Source organism: Tachysurus fulvidraco, chromosome 7 (assembly GCF_022655615.1).
Source record: "Tachysurus fulvidraco isolate hzauxx_2018 chromosome 7, HZAU_PFXX_2.0, whole genome shotgun sequence".
Classification (NCBI taxonomy): domain Eukaryota; kingdom Metazoa; phylum Chordata; class Actinopteri; order Siluriformes; family Bagridae; genus Tachysurus; species Tachysurus fulvidraco.
In genome coordinates, this window is record NC_062524.1 from 23,387,531 (window position 1) to 23,401,747 (window position 14,217).

The 14,217-nt window shown below is 37.5% G+C and overlaps 1 protein-coding gene across 13 annotated transcripts in view; it reads left to right on the forward strand.

Moving 5' to 3' along the window:
• Nucleotides 1-4,812: 4,812 nt before the first annotated feature.
• LOC113635402 (multiple PDZ domain protein) overlaps nucleotides 4,813-14,217 on the forward strand; it is a 41,804-nt gene continuing 32,399 nt past the window's right edge. For 12 of the 13 annotated variants that reach the window (XM_027134769.2, XM_047815704.1, XM_047815707.1 and 9 more), the window contains exons 1-4: nucleotides 4,829-5,004; nucleotides 8,198-8,273; nucleotides 10,536-10,705; nucleotides 14,038-14,145. In XM_027134769.2, the coding sequence (XP_026990570.2) occupies nucleotides 8,258-8,273; nucleotides 10,536-10,705; nucleotides 14,038-14,145 (294 nt within the window). In that variant the 5' untranslated portion in view covers nucleotides 4,829-5,004; nucleotides 8,198-8,257. Of the gene's footprint in view, nucleotides 5,005-8,197; nucleotides 8,274-10,535; nucleotides 10,706-14,037; nucleotides 14,146-14,217 lie in introns of all 13 variants that reach the window. The other variant, XM_047815703.1, reaches the window with a different exon arrangement.

Sequence of the window (14,217 nt, forward strand, 5' to 3'; positions counted from 1 at the left end):
AGCTGCATCACTGTCTGGTTTGGGAACTGTACGATCTCGGATCGCAAAACCCTGCAGCGGATAGTGAGGACAGCGGAGAAGATCATTGGGGTCTCTCTTCCCTCTATCATGGACACTTACACCACACGCTGCGTCCGCAAAGGCAACAGCATTGTGGATGACCCCACACACCCCTCACACACACTCTTCACCCTCCTGCCGTCTGGAAAAAGGTACCGAAGCATTCGGGCCCTCACGACCAGACTGCGTAACAGTTTCTTCCCACAAGCCATCAGACTTCTCAATAACCGAACTGTACTATACTGAGCACAACATACACACACATCATCTGTATGGACTGCACAGACCCTCACAAAACACACACACTGTTTTGCACACTTTTCTGCTGTTTTTGCACATATTGGACAATATCTCAGTCATCTGCTGTTTTTTGCACAACTCCATATATAATCCAAAGGACCTGCTGCTAAGAACCTGCTGCTGTTCATTCTTTTACTGCACAAAATACTGTTTGAACACTCAGTATTTACACCGGTCGGTCGGCGCTGTTTCTGTTACTGTTTATTGTCTTTTGTGTATTGCATTTTTTGTACTTTTTGTATTGTCTTGTAACTTAATGTCTGCACTGTTTTTTGTCCTGCACTGTCTTTTGTCCTGCACTGTCTTGCTTGTCTTGTCCTGCACTGTTTGCACCAGGTTGCACAGTTGCACTTTATGTGGCTAAGACTACTTACATGTCCTTAGCCCTGTCTTTGTTTTATGTAGCACCTTGATCCTGGAGAAACGTTGTCTCATTTCACTGTCTACTGCAACAGCTATATATGGTTGAAATGACAATAAAAAGCTTCTTGACTTGACTTGACTCTTGACACCGTCAGGTTAGTCTGAAACAGAGCATGAGAAAGCTATTAGTTGGACCAGGAAGGAAATGAGACTACCTGTGGAAGGTGGTGTGAGTTTTGTTGCACTGGAACTGTAGTGTGAACATGAACTCAGCTTGTACTCTGGTCACAGTTGTGGAAGTAAAGTAACCTGCATGTGTGTTTTGCATGTAGCTTGAGTGGCAGAGGAGCATAGTGGGATACAGAAGAGAGAAGTCAGATGCCTTACTGAGCATAATAACACCAAAATATTTATAAAGAAACAAGAATATACAGTAGTGTGTTGATATGGCCGTGTTCTCCGTACATGTTTGTGATGATGTATGATGAACAAAAAAAATGAACCAGGGTTCATAGAAGAAAGTGATTCTGAAACGCGAACAAAACTGTTTGGGGAAAAATCACACTTGTATTCAGACCAGAGCAAACGTGCCAACCACCAAAGTGTGCCAACCACCTTCAAGCACGGTCCCTGCACCTTGTTCATCAAAATTCTTAGTGCAGAGAGTTGCTCCAAGTGACCTTCTCAGAAACATGGGCGTTTCCTCTTAAAATTAATGAGAAGACCCTAATAAAGATAAATGTTTTTTATAAAGCATCTCAAATTTTTTAAAAGAGCTCATAAGGTCAAAAATTGTTAGGAGCAGTGAGGAGGACTTTTCTTTAGCAGAGGAGAAAATGGCCAAAAGGTAAAGAGGGACAAGAAATGTACTGTATACAATATTTAATAATGATATCTCTATGACATATCCGACATGTCGGATATGTTTACATTGACATTAAATTTATAACATACAGATTTTAGCACACCTCTAATAGGATCGGTTACGAACGTAATGCCTAAAAGATATAGCCTTCGAATATCTGAACATGGAGACAAAGTGAATGCTTAAAATTGACCAGATTATAAAAGCACTCGTATTTTACTTTTATTTAGTATTATTATTATTGGACAACCAATCACAGTCTTCAAAAGAATGTGTCATACCTAGTAACCGAGTTTAACCCCGCCTCCTCTCTAAGATAAAAGTTGTTGTATATTCCTTTTGCTAACCTAAATCACATTTAAGCTAAGATGAGAAGTTTTTAAGCTAAATTAGGAGCTCTCTGATATGATACTTTCCAAATACTCTGATATGATTCTTTATAAATATCGATATCAAATAAAAATAAAAACATCGGGATTAAAAACTAGTAAAAATGAGTGAATTTGTCAATTTATTTTCCTTTACGCACACTATAGTGCCTTCTTCTGCATCTTCATGACTCGTACACCTGTAAGTCCTCCTATCTTACAGATGACTATACAGTGCTGAAAAATAACACATCGATATTTTTTCAAAGCAAGGCATGGAGTGTCAATACAACTCACACTGTAAATATTGATCATATAAACATCCAGACTACAAACACAAACACACACACACACACACACACACACACACACACACACACACACACACACACACACACACACACACACACACACACACACATCTATAATCCAAGGTGAAGCCTATAATATCCCTAATTTGTTCTGTGTTCAGGGGAACAGAAGAGCCTAGCTTATCATTAGAGGCGGCTCGGGCGAGTCTTCTCTCTGTCACTCTTCCACTGCCAGCCTGACACGAAGCAGCGGCACCTGAGTGATCGTTCCCACAGTGTGAGACGGTAATAACGGTTATTATGGATCTAATACCGTCCGCTTTGTCTCACACATTGCCGTTTGACTTAATGCGGAAACAAAACACAGCAGGATGGAGTCAGAGTCAGGGTCTTAGAGTCTCTTACAGCTTTTTCAATTCATTATACAATACATTAAAAAAACTATTCCTGTTCTCCATATCCATATACTGTACACACTTCTGAAAAATTGTAAGAACAAAACTATAGCAAAGTATTTCTATAGCATCTCTGTACGACAAAATAGTCAGAATAGCCAGTGGATGTCATTAACACTTGCATTTTATTAGTGAATAAATATAAACTTTTGATGAATTTTGTTTCCAAGGCAGCTTAGATAACATTTCCACCTCAAAGCTCTAGAGTTTTTAGTTCAATCCTGATCTCCAGAGCTTTTACCCGTTCTGCGTATATCTATGTTGGTTTCCTCTGGGTTCTCAGAGCCCTCCTAAAATATCCCAGTGGCTGAATTGACTACTATAAGTGTGTGAAAGCGTTTATGCGTGGCAACCCGTGATAGACTACTGAATGTCTTCCTAACTAATGGCATGTGCTTCCAGGTAATAGGCTGAGCTCTGGATATACTTTTAACCTGTAAACTTACAAAATAAATGGGTGCTTATAAAGTAATAGTTCTACATTTGAAATCAGTATCAGCAATGGCTTATATTTGCATAATAGTGAATAATATCTCATAGATGCTATTTGAGGTCAAAATGACAGTTTTATTTAAGTCTGGTGTGTGTGTGTGTGTGTGTGTGTGTGTGTGTGTGTGTGTGTGTGTGTGTGTGTGTGTGTGTGTGTGTGTGTGTGTGTGTGTAAAAGGCTTGAAAGAGAAGGATGTTCACATCCCCTGGCTCTGCTTTAAAGGCAGTTTTTAAAAAAAAAACTTAATAGGCATGCAAGGAGCGCACGGTCCCTGCAGGATCCTGATACGTTTAACTTTGAGCTTAACTTTGTCACAGGCGTTGACACTAAACCAGATTTGATCTGCAAGGCACATCTGGCTAGAGAAGAAGAGCTTCTAATCCTATAAAACTACATATCATTCTTCAGGAGATCTTCAACGCCCTTCTCAAGGTGCTGTATGATGGGAGGGTGCTGAAGCGGCCCCTACACTTAGGGCGATGTAACTGCAACTGGATAATAAATAGGATAATAATAATTTGTGGTCATTTGAGCATGACAGATTCAGTAGGTTAATTTTAGCAGCTTTGACAGCGAGACCTTTAGATTTTTTACAAGGAACCCTGTCACACCAAAATGAGCATGTTAGAGATAACGAACGTTTGGTAAGATGATTTTGTTTTCATTTATATCTGCTGAATAAGAAATAAACTTTCCCAAGTGTAGAAGCTTACAGTGGATTGTATTCACCCCTTCACACATTTTACTGTGTTAAGGATGGACACTTACAGTATGGGTTTTATGTAATAACTACAAATACAATTTGAATAAATAATACTTAAAGCATTTTATTTTTAAATAAATACTGGTTAACTAGATCATTATGACAAGAAAATAAATAATTTTTTATTATTTCTAGCATTATTTTTTATATTTTTTGTCACCCAAAATCACTTAGCAAGGAAATCTGAGAAGAATGAACTCTTGTAACTGCTGTTACAAAAATGATGAATCATAGAAAATCGAATAAACAAAATAAATAAATAAAAATACCAGGCAAATAACTGCATTTAATAATTAGTTAAATTAGCATTTAGTAGGCTGACTGAAAGTTTTCAGCACGTTTTTAATAATAAATAAAATAGAAAGTTACAAATACTATATGTGATCATAACATACAAAGTAAGCTCTTATGTACTATAAAACATTGAATTGTAATTATTATTTTATTTTATTATTATTACTATTATTATTATTTTATTATTTTTATTTCTTCTTATTTCATTATATTATATTATAATACATTATTATTATTATTTTCTTCTTCTTCCTCCTCTTCTTCTTCTTCTTCTTATTATTATTATTATGATTACTATTTTATTTTTATTTTTAATTAATTTTAATTTTAATTTTAATTTTAATTTTAATTTTAATTTATATTTATATTTATATTTATATTTATATTTATATTTTCATGTTGCTGTTGTATGTGTTAATGAATTGATTTGTTTGTCTTCTTTTCTAGAATTGTATTTTCTTTCTTTTTGTTTTTGGTGGGCACGCGGGCCGGTTGCTATGGCAGCCGGCGCGCGGGGCTTTGGCGTGAATTGGGGCGGGGCTTCTTGCGCTGTCTGAGCTCGCGCTGTTACTGACCATCTCGCATCGCCCATCTTTAACACGGTCCCGTTAACCGGAGCTCCGCGTCCCGTCCCGTACTGATGTAACGTCTTAGAACGGATCACCTCCCGGGTACGTGGACTTTTCCTTCTGCCGTCAACTTAAGACTTCAGACGGTGTTTTTAAACGGCGAGAGGTGAGTTTGTTCGGTGACTTTTGTCCCAAAGCCCGGTTTGGTGTGTATACGGATAGCTGCGGCTAACGCTAACTCTAACGGTTTCTTAACATAACACAATAGGGTTAGAACCCACTTCTGCGTCCCTTTGCTCAGTTTGTTACGGATTTTATCAACTTCGCACGCTTGCGTGTTTCTACACACGTTTGTTTTGTTGTTAAACGTCACTTTAAAAGCCCAGGACCTGTTGCTTCTGGTCCAAACAGCTTCATTAAGCTAACAGGAGGAGATAATGGTGTTATTGGTGTTATATAATAACTAAGTCATATATATACACACACACACACACACACACACACACACACACACACACACACACACACACACAAACACACACACACACAGAAATCATTAACATAGAAACAATAAACCGGTGTAATACAAGTGTTATAACCCACTACTGGAATATTATATAACACTATATTAGTATTATACTATAGTTAGTACTCAATACTTACTATATAGTAAAAAATAATTCATAGTGACTAAACAATCCACACTAAGTCTGATCACAATAAAAAAATGTTATATAGTACAGTGTGTTGAAGTAGTAATAAAATTATACAATGCAACGTACTATAAAATAATATTATAATACTATATAAGCTAAATACAAAAGTATAAAAGTATATACAAAAGTATAAAGGTATACAATGCAACGTACTATAAAATAATATTATAATACTATATAAGCTAAATACAAAAGTATAAAAGTATATACACATAAAAGTATAAAAGTATATACACATATAAAAGTGTAAAAGTATGCAATGCAACTTACTATAATATTATAATACTATATAAGCTAAATACAAAAGTATAAAAGTATATACAAATACAAAAGTATAAAATTATACCATGCAACTTACTATAAAATAATATTATAATACTATTTTAGTCCAAATACCAAGACTAAAATATAAAATAATTCTGATACAAAATACAAAAATATAATAGTATATACAAATATACAAAAGTATAAAATAATATACAAATATTAAAGTATAAAAGTATATACAAATATAAAAGTATAAAAGTATATACAAATATACAAAAGTGTAAAGGTATAACAATGCAACTTACTATAATATAATATTATAATACTATATAGGCTAGTATTATTGCAGGTATATGATGTGTGTACTCTGTTATTTATGTTTGCTTTACCTATAATAGTAAGGTCACTTTACTATCTTACAGTAACCAGCTACAAAAGCTTAGTTATGTAGTAGGATAAGTTACTAAACTGTATATTATAGTAATTAGTAATATGGTAATAACTTACAGTAATATACTGTACTATGTATTAACATACTCTAAAATACTATGTTTGTCTCCCTGGATGAGTATAAATTGGTTATAGAGTGTATTAATTTAAAGTAGCATATCCATATATGTAGACCTGTAACTATTGTTACTACTTTGTTGTACAACTATATCATAGTAAACAAAAAAGATCATGAAAGCCTGCTTATAAGTAAGGTATAGTACAGATTCACTCTAGTATAACAAGTAGGCGATAAAACGTACTAAAGTAGTAAATAGCACAGCTATAATTGTATATACTTACAGTGCAGTAACTTATAATACTTGCCTGTGTGATCTATTTTACTGCAAATCTGAATACTATAAGCTATTTTCTCATATAGTAAGTTACTTTAATATAGTATGTAAGCTATATAACATTCCACAGTAGTACATCTCACTACAGTATTAATATAGTAATGTACCTGAACCCTAATCCAAATTTACTGTACAATAAATCGAATAAATCTAATAAAGTTAAAGTGATCAAACCCTCAACCATAAATTATTATATAACTATATAACTGATAGTATTTAAATACATTATGGGGTGTCTGTTACTATAGGTTAGTTATATAGTGTAATAAGTTACTATTACTTATAACTATACTAAGTATGCATATTATATAACTTGAGTATAGCGTTATTCCACTGCATTTTTCTATATAACTGTAACTATGACTATATACGAAAAATCACAGGTTTGGTAACCTCAGGTTAGCTATATAGTATCGAATAGTAAGTTTCTATACTACATTATATTGTTACTATATTATATAACTACCTATGATAGTTTATAGCATAATAGTAGTACTTTAGTCTAGTTTACATACTATGGTATATGACTAATAAAAGATTTCACTGCAAGACTGATTACTATATTGCGATATAGTATGTTATTAATATATACGTAGTTTATACTATACAAACTATACTATATATAGTAAATGAATGTACTTTGCAGTAATATCATAGCTGTGAAAATAATGCAGATAACACGTTTCATTACACTTCTGACACTTCTGACACTTCAACAGTCTGCTTCCGATTATTCAAGTTTATTTGGAAAGGTTTCACAATGCTACAACCCACCAGATATTTCCACTTAAGGTGTATATTTAAGATGTTAACTGCAGTTGCAGACATTTTGAATGTGGAAATTTGAAACATGCCATTGGATGTTGACCCGTGCTCTAGGGAAAGCCATCTTTCTTCCTCTACACTGAACTACACTCTACTTTAAGGCTTATGTGGCAAATTTAGCCATCGCAGGTTCGAGCTGGCCAAAGGAAGACGGAGGAAGTACATAAATACGAGCTTTAGTCCGATATAAAGGCAACTACCCTACAATAAAAGGCTCCTTAGGAGAGTGTGGATTATCAGCTCTGACTCCTACAGCCCTGGTAATTCTCCTAGGGGCTGATATGATAACAGACATTATCAGGCCCCAGGATAAGCGAGATTCCTCAACAGGGGTGTTAAACCGCACATTTGGAGGGCAGCAGCAGCTCCCTGCATGGCTTAGTATTATGGTTTGCTATTATGCCATCAAATGTCAACCCTCCCCTGGAAAAATAGAGCCGTGAGCAGGGGGAGGAATTGTATTTCTGTCGTTTATATACAGTCCAATGTCTGTATTACTTTTAAATAGCAGTCTGCATTTTTTTTTTCCCTAAAAGTCACATAACCAGACATACAAACATTTCACTGTCACTAAAGCCAGCAGTGGCAGACATTTGCGGTTGTTACAGATATTGTGAAATCACTATTATGTACTATGTTTATTTAGTAATGTAATAGTAAAATTTGTTAATCATTAAAATGACTGTTTTTTTTTTTCTTTTTTCAGGTGTCTTTCTAAGTGAGGAAATCAACCAAGAGTGAAGACTGATAAAAAAAAAAAAAAAAGATGATTGAAACAATTGGTATGTTTTGCTATTGCATTTACAACACACATGCTAATGTAGTTTGCTGGTGAGAATCTAAAGCCACGTTTAATAATTACACAAAGAGAAATAGGGCACATTTCTAAAAGTATCTCTTTAAGAGTAAGGACACTCTCACTAGCACGTTCATCGTCGCTTCCAGGTTAACGTACGATTCATCTACAAGCAGGAATGACGTCAATTCAGCCAAGAAGATTTTAGGATGATTAACTTACTCTGACTGCTTTTCAGGGAACAGGTCATTTGTTATGGTTTAGAAGTTAGATCATAGCACTCTGTCAACTCTGATTTATTACCTGCAAAGAAAACACTATAAGTGGTTGAGCCTAGTTAGGGTTGTGGTGGATCCAGAGCATGGACATCGTCACAGTGCATCACACACACACACACACACACACACACACACACACACACACACACACACACACACACACACACACACACACTCACACACACACACACACACACACACACACACACACACACACACACACACACACACACACACACACACACACACACACACACACACACACACACACACACACAAGAAAAACTGCAAGATCATAGAGAGAACATACAAAACATTAACCAATTAGACATTAACCAGAACTCAGTATTAAACCATGGACAATGGCAGAATGGAAATTGTGGCATTAGAATGACAGTCTCTAGAGAGTTACTAGAGAGTTTTACAGATGCATGAGAATTACCTCACAGATTCCATTTAAAAATGCATTGTCTAGTCATGTACACCATCGGTTAATTCGTTTCGATTTACACCTTTTACACCTTAGTAGAAATCGAACCCAAACCACATCAGCAGACTGTTTGGCATTTCTATTCCTCCAGTTCTTGTGCATGTGAATTGTGTTAGCGCTCAGCCGAAACATAACATGATATATAATCTGTCAAAACTGGAATCCAAGAAAATATTCAAAATATTTGACGCCAGCTTTAAGATCTGGCCCCAACTTAGTTGTGTGAGTTGTGTGCACAGAACAGCAGCACGAAGGTTGCCAAATGTCTAATGTTGTTCTAAATCTACTCATGTTTTGCTGTGACTGTAGCAAGACTTGTTATTGGATTTCCTGTCACTGCTTTGTGAAAAGGCATTGAGAGGCCTGTTAAACAGCTGTGATGATCATACACACACACACACACACACACACACACACACACACACACACACACACACACACACACACACACACACACACACTGTTTAGGTTTAGTCACACTCTATGAGCTCAGAAATGGCCTCCACTGATCCAGAGTCTCTAACATGTACACCTTGATATCAGAGTCAGAATTCAGGGGCCTAACTGGGGCTTGGCAAACACACACACACACACACACACACACACACACACACACACACACACACACACACACACACACACACACACACACACACACACACACTCTCTCTCTCTCTCTCTCTCTCTAATCTTTTGTTTTTCGTTTTCCCGTCTCAAGCTGAGAGACATGTGTGTGTGTGTGTGTGTGTGTGTGTGTGGTAAGCTGAGCCATATTTGACAGTGGTAAGGCAAAGCTAAGCCAATTCCATGAACTGTATCAATGGCCATGCTCTCTCTCTCTCTCTCTCTCTCTCTCTCTCTCTCTCTCTCTCTCTCTCTCTCTCTCTCTCTCTCTCTCTCTCTCTCAATCATTCACTTCATTTTCAGCTCACCTGGCAGGATCTATTGGGACAGGTAGTGTTACCCAGGAGACATCCTGCGCTCATATTCTATTACTCAGTCCCGGCACGAAGCCTCCTACAGCTACAGAATGTGTGACACACACACGCAAACACACACACACACACACACACACACACACACACACACACACACACACACACACACACACACACACACACACACACACACACACACACACAGAGTGTGAAAGGTTTGTAATTCCAAAGGTTTGAGCAAACTCTAGTACCAGGAGGCTTCAAATACTTGTCATATTCAATCAGGCAGTGCAAATAAAGACAAAACACAATGCAATTCATGGATTTTTCCTAAAGCAGCTGAATGGAAGTTTTTAAATGTCTCAAACTAATTAAAAAAAAAGGTTATAAGAAAAAGAATATATTTCTGTAGCTCACCTCTGTGAGTATGGGTTTTGAGTGATGTAACCAGATTTTGAGTACCAGATTTTTTTTTGTTTGTTTGTTTCATGGGAAAATGTTACTGAATTTTTTTTTTTATATATACCTGTGTGATGCATCAGACACGCAGCGGTGTCTGCAGGCAGTGGAACGACTACAGGCTCGTCTGAAGGAGAGAGGAGGCGACGTGCCCTCAGATGAGAAACTGAGCCTGCTCAAATCTGTCCTGCAAAGCCCTCTGTTCCACCAAATCCTCGCGCTCCAGAAATCAGTACAGCATCTTCATGAACAGGTACTCAAGTTACATTGCCTTCCATCCTGTTCAGCTTATACCATACCTATCGTTATTACAAAACTACATTAACAAAAAAAAAAAAAAAAAAAAACGCTCCCGACAACATTCAAAATTCTCACCAGGAACAAAATATGCTTCATATCCGTAGCCTCTCTGATCGATCTAGTAAGGATACGGAATCATTTATCCTCAGATCCAGGAATGTTTTGCTTAGCCTCAGTGCACTGTTTTAATAGAACCATCACGAGAGCCATATTTTATGTGTCTGCGGTAAGATGAAGGGGTCAGACGGAGGGTTTCTCTATTCTTAATTCTGTTTCCAGATGTTTTATACAACCGTTCACCTCACAGCTGCACAAGCCCAGTTCTCGAAGGCTGTGTCATATCCATATCACCGTTATCTATCGTTTTGATGTTCGAATCGCAATCCATTATTCTGATTGGCAATCTTGGGCTTTGCTTCTCGTTTAATATCTAATCTATCAGAGGTGGACAAACCAGTAACCCAGTGTGTCTGTGTATATGCACATCAGCCTCTAAACTTGCTCATGCCTGCAGTTACGTTTATAAAAATATGTACCTCGACCCTTGAGTCGGATGGACAACGGCACCACAAGAACACATTCGATTCTGTTCCTATCAAGCATGAAACCAGACTCCGAGGTTATACACATACCTTTCCAGCATTAGAAAAACATTGCTTGGCCTTTTACCGACCTTCAGATGTCCCGTTTAAGACTCATGACAAAATATGACACTACTTTGTATCATATATTCATAACAATTACTTGAGAAGGATGTGTTACAACTAAACTGCTGAAATTGTCAGCATTCTTTGTTATGAGCCATAAATTACACTCATTGTTCTCATGAGATTGGAGTGAGGCACATGCGCTCTGATTGTTTGGCTTTCAGCTACAGTGTCGTGTTCAGGAGGTACTTTTCCACTACAGTAATACACAATAGTGAAACTACATCATGACTCACAGTCCCGACTTCTGTAAAACCTTTAGCCACTCGATCATTCAGGGACGTGAACATATCAAGTTGTTTCAAATTGCACAGCTAGAATCAAATCCAGACTTTATTCTTTTTTTTTTTTCCTTTTCTCGGCTCTATTGAGAAAGTACAAGTGGCCAAGAAAGAATTTTTCAATTTTTTTCAATCCCGAATTCATTTTTATCGCACTTTGGCAAAAACGAACGGTGTGAAAAGAAAATGTCTATAAGAAGACTCGGAGGCAACCTTGTGAGAAACCGAGATTCAGAAAAGGAAAACTATCATTATTTGGTTGACATGAGATTTACTATCATTAATTACATGACATGAGATTCATTCCTTCATTCATTCATTTTCTACCGCTTGTCCGAACTACTCGGGTCACGGGGAGCCTGTGCCTATCTCAGGCGTCTTTGGGCATCAAGGCAGGATACACCCTGGACGGAGTGCCAACCCATCACAAGGCACACACACACTGTCATTCACTCACACACGACGGACAATCTTTTTCCAGTGATGCCATTCAACCTACCATGCATGTCTTTGGACCGGGGGAGGAAACCGGAGTACCCGGAGGAAACCCCCGTGGCACGGGGAGAACATGCAAACTCCACACACACAAGGTGGAGGTGGGAATCGAACCCCCAACCCTGGAGGTGTGAGGCGAACATGCTAACCACTAAACCACCGTGCCCCCCATGACATGAGATTAACTATCATTATTTGGTTGACATGAGATTTACTGAATCAAATCCATCGAGTAGGCAAACGCGTAATAAACCCGGATCCCTTTTGTGTATAAAAAGGACGCTAATACCCAGACACCACATAATGCTGTCGTTATTCTAGCTGTGATAATAAAAACTCGGTCTGCTAAAGAGTTAAACCGACGAGAACTTCATGCATTGTGTATAACACACGGGTATTTGAGTCTTCAGAGCCGTCTCGAAGGTCCGAGTTCAACCTGTAAGTGAAACTATGTTAGGTATGTTGGGGGAGGCTTGCGGTGCAGCAGATTAGAGATTATCTACTTGCCGTGTTCTCTCCCTCCTTCTCTCCAGCCCTCTCTTACTCATTTTTTTTTCTCTCCCTTTTTTTTTTCTCCCTCACATTTTCTACTTTTACGAGATGTCATCTATAATTTTAGCACAGAGGTCAGAACGAAGCACAAAAGCAGCGTTATCCAACCATGATTCACCCATCACTTTAATAAATGTTAAATGGAGCCTTGAACATTGAACAACGTGAACACTATTTCAAATCATCTTTTAATCAAGATTTTATACGGTTTGGAGTGCCTCAGCATCAGAGTCATTTCAAAGCATTTGGCAGCAGAGCAAAAAAAAAAAAAACTTCATCAGGATCTTTTTGTCTCAAGGTTTATAATAACCACAGTGTCCTGGTTTTGTCTTCGTCCCCATGGTGACCAGAGCACGGTAAGAGGTCAGAAAAGAAGACAATGGTGGCTGAAACAATTTGTGAAGAACCCAAACCGAAAGCCGAATCCTCTCAGCAAAGCTGAATAATGAACACATGCCCACTTGACTCTAATGTGCACCATGGAGTGAACTGGATCAGAATTTTCAATGCACTTTACAACGTGTGACACCGAAGGTCAATTAATATACTGTACATTACCAATAAAAGTGGAAGAAGAAGAAAAAAAAAGTACATTTCCATTGAAATCGGAATATTTCAATAGAATAAATGTGAGACAATTCTCTGTCAGAGCTCCACGATACTTTAAGGGGCAGAACAATTGTATCGAGTAACACGTCATTCTATCTGTATGCATTTTAGGCAGTCGTCCAACTTTAGCGTACTGTAGGTTTGTAGCACACCGAACAACGTACCGTGTTAAAAGAAAGGTGATTTCTATACACATCCTTAGCAGGCCAGTTACACGATACACACTGGACAGTTTAACAAAGGTACCTGACGAGTTATGCACAGATGTTTCCTGAAACCTATTCTGTCTTGATAATCAGCGCAGAATATCTTGTACTCCGTCAAGACCCGGGCAAGCTGGTAAATATGGAAGTTAATTATGCAGTTCTATTCTGTTTAATGACGAGCATGTGTGGCCATATGGAGGAATGATCCTGTAATGATAAAAACAAATGGGCTTTTTTCTCATAACAGCATGACTATTTATATTCCTGGACAATGAATAAATAAGAAGGCAATTAAACCTTCTCTTGGAGCAGGAGAATATTTCATTTTAACCTAACTTGTCATCACCATTTCTTCTTTCTGTTACTCTCTCTCTCGCTCTCTCTCTCTCTCTCTCTCTCTCTCTCTCTCTCTCTCTCTCTGGTGCTTTCTTTCAGCCTTCCTGTGTAAACTCCGATTATAACGGAGCATATGTTTGCTCAGCTCAGATTAACGGACAGACCTCATCAGAGGAGCACGAGCACATCATTCGCACCATGGCTCAGGTAATACACACACACATACTGTACACACAAACACACACCTTAAATAAAGGGTCATTTACAGGTATTTGTAAT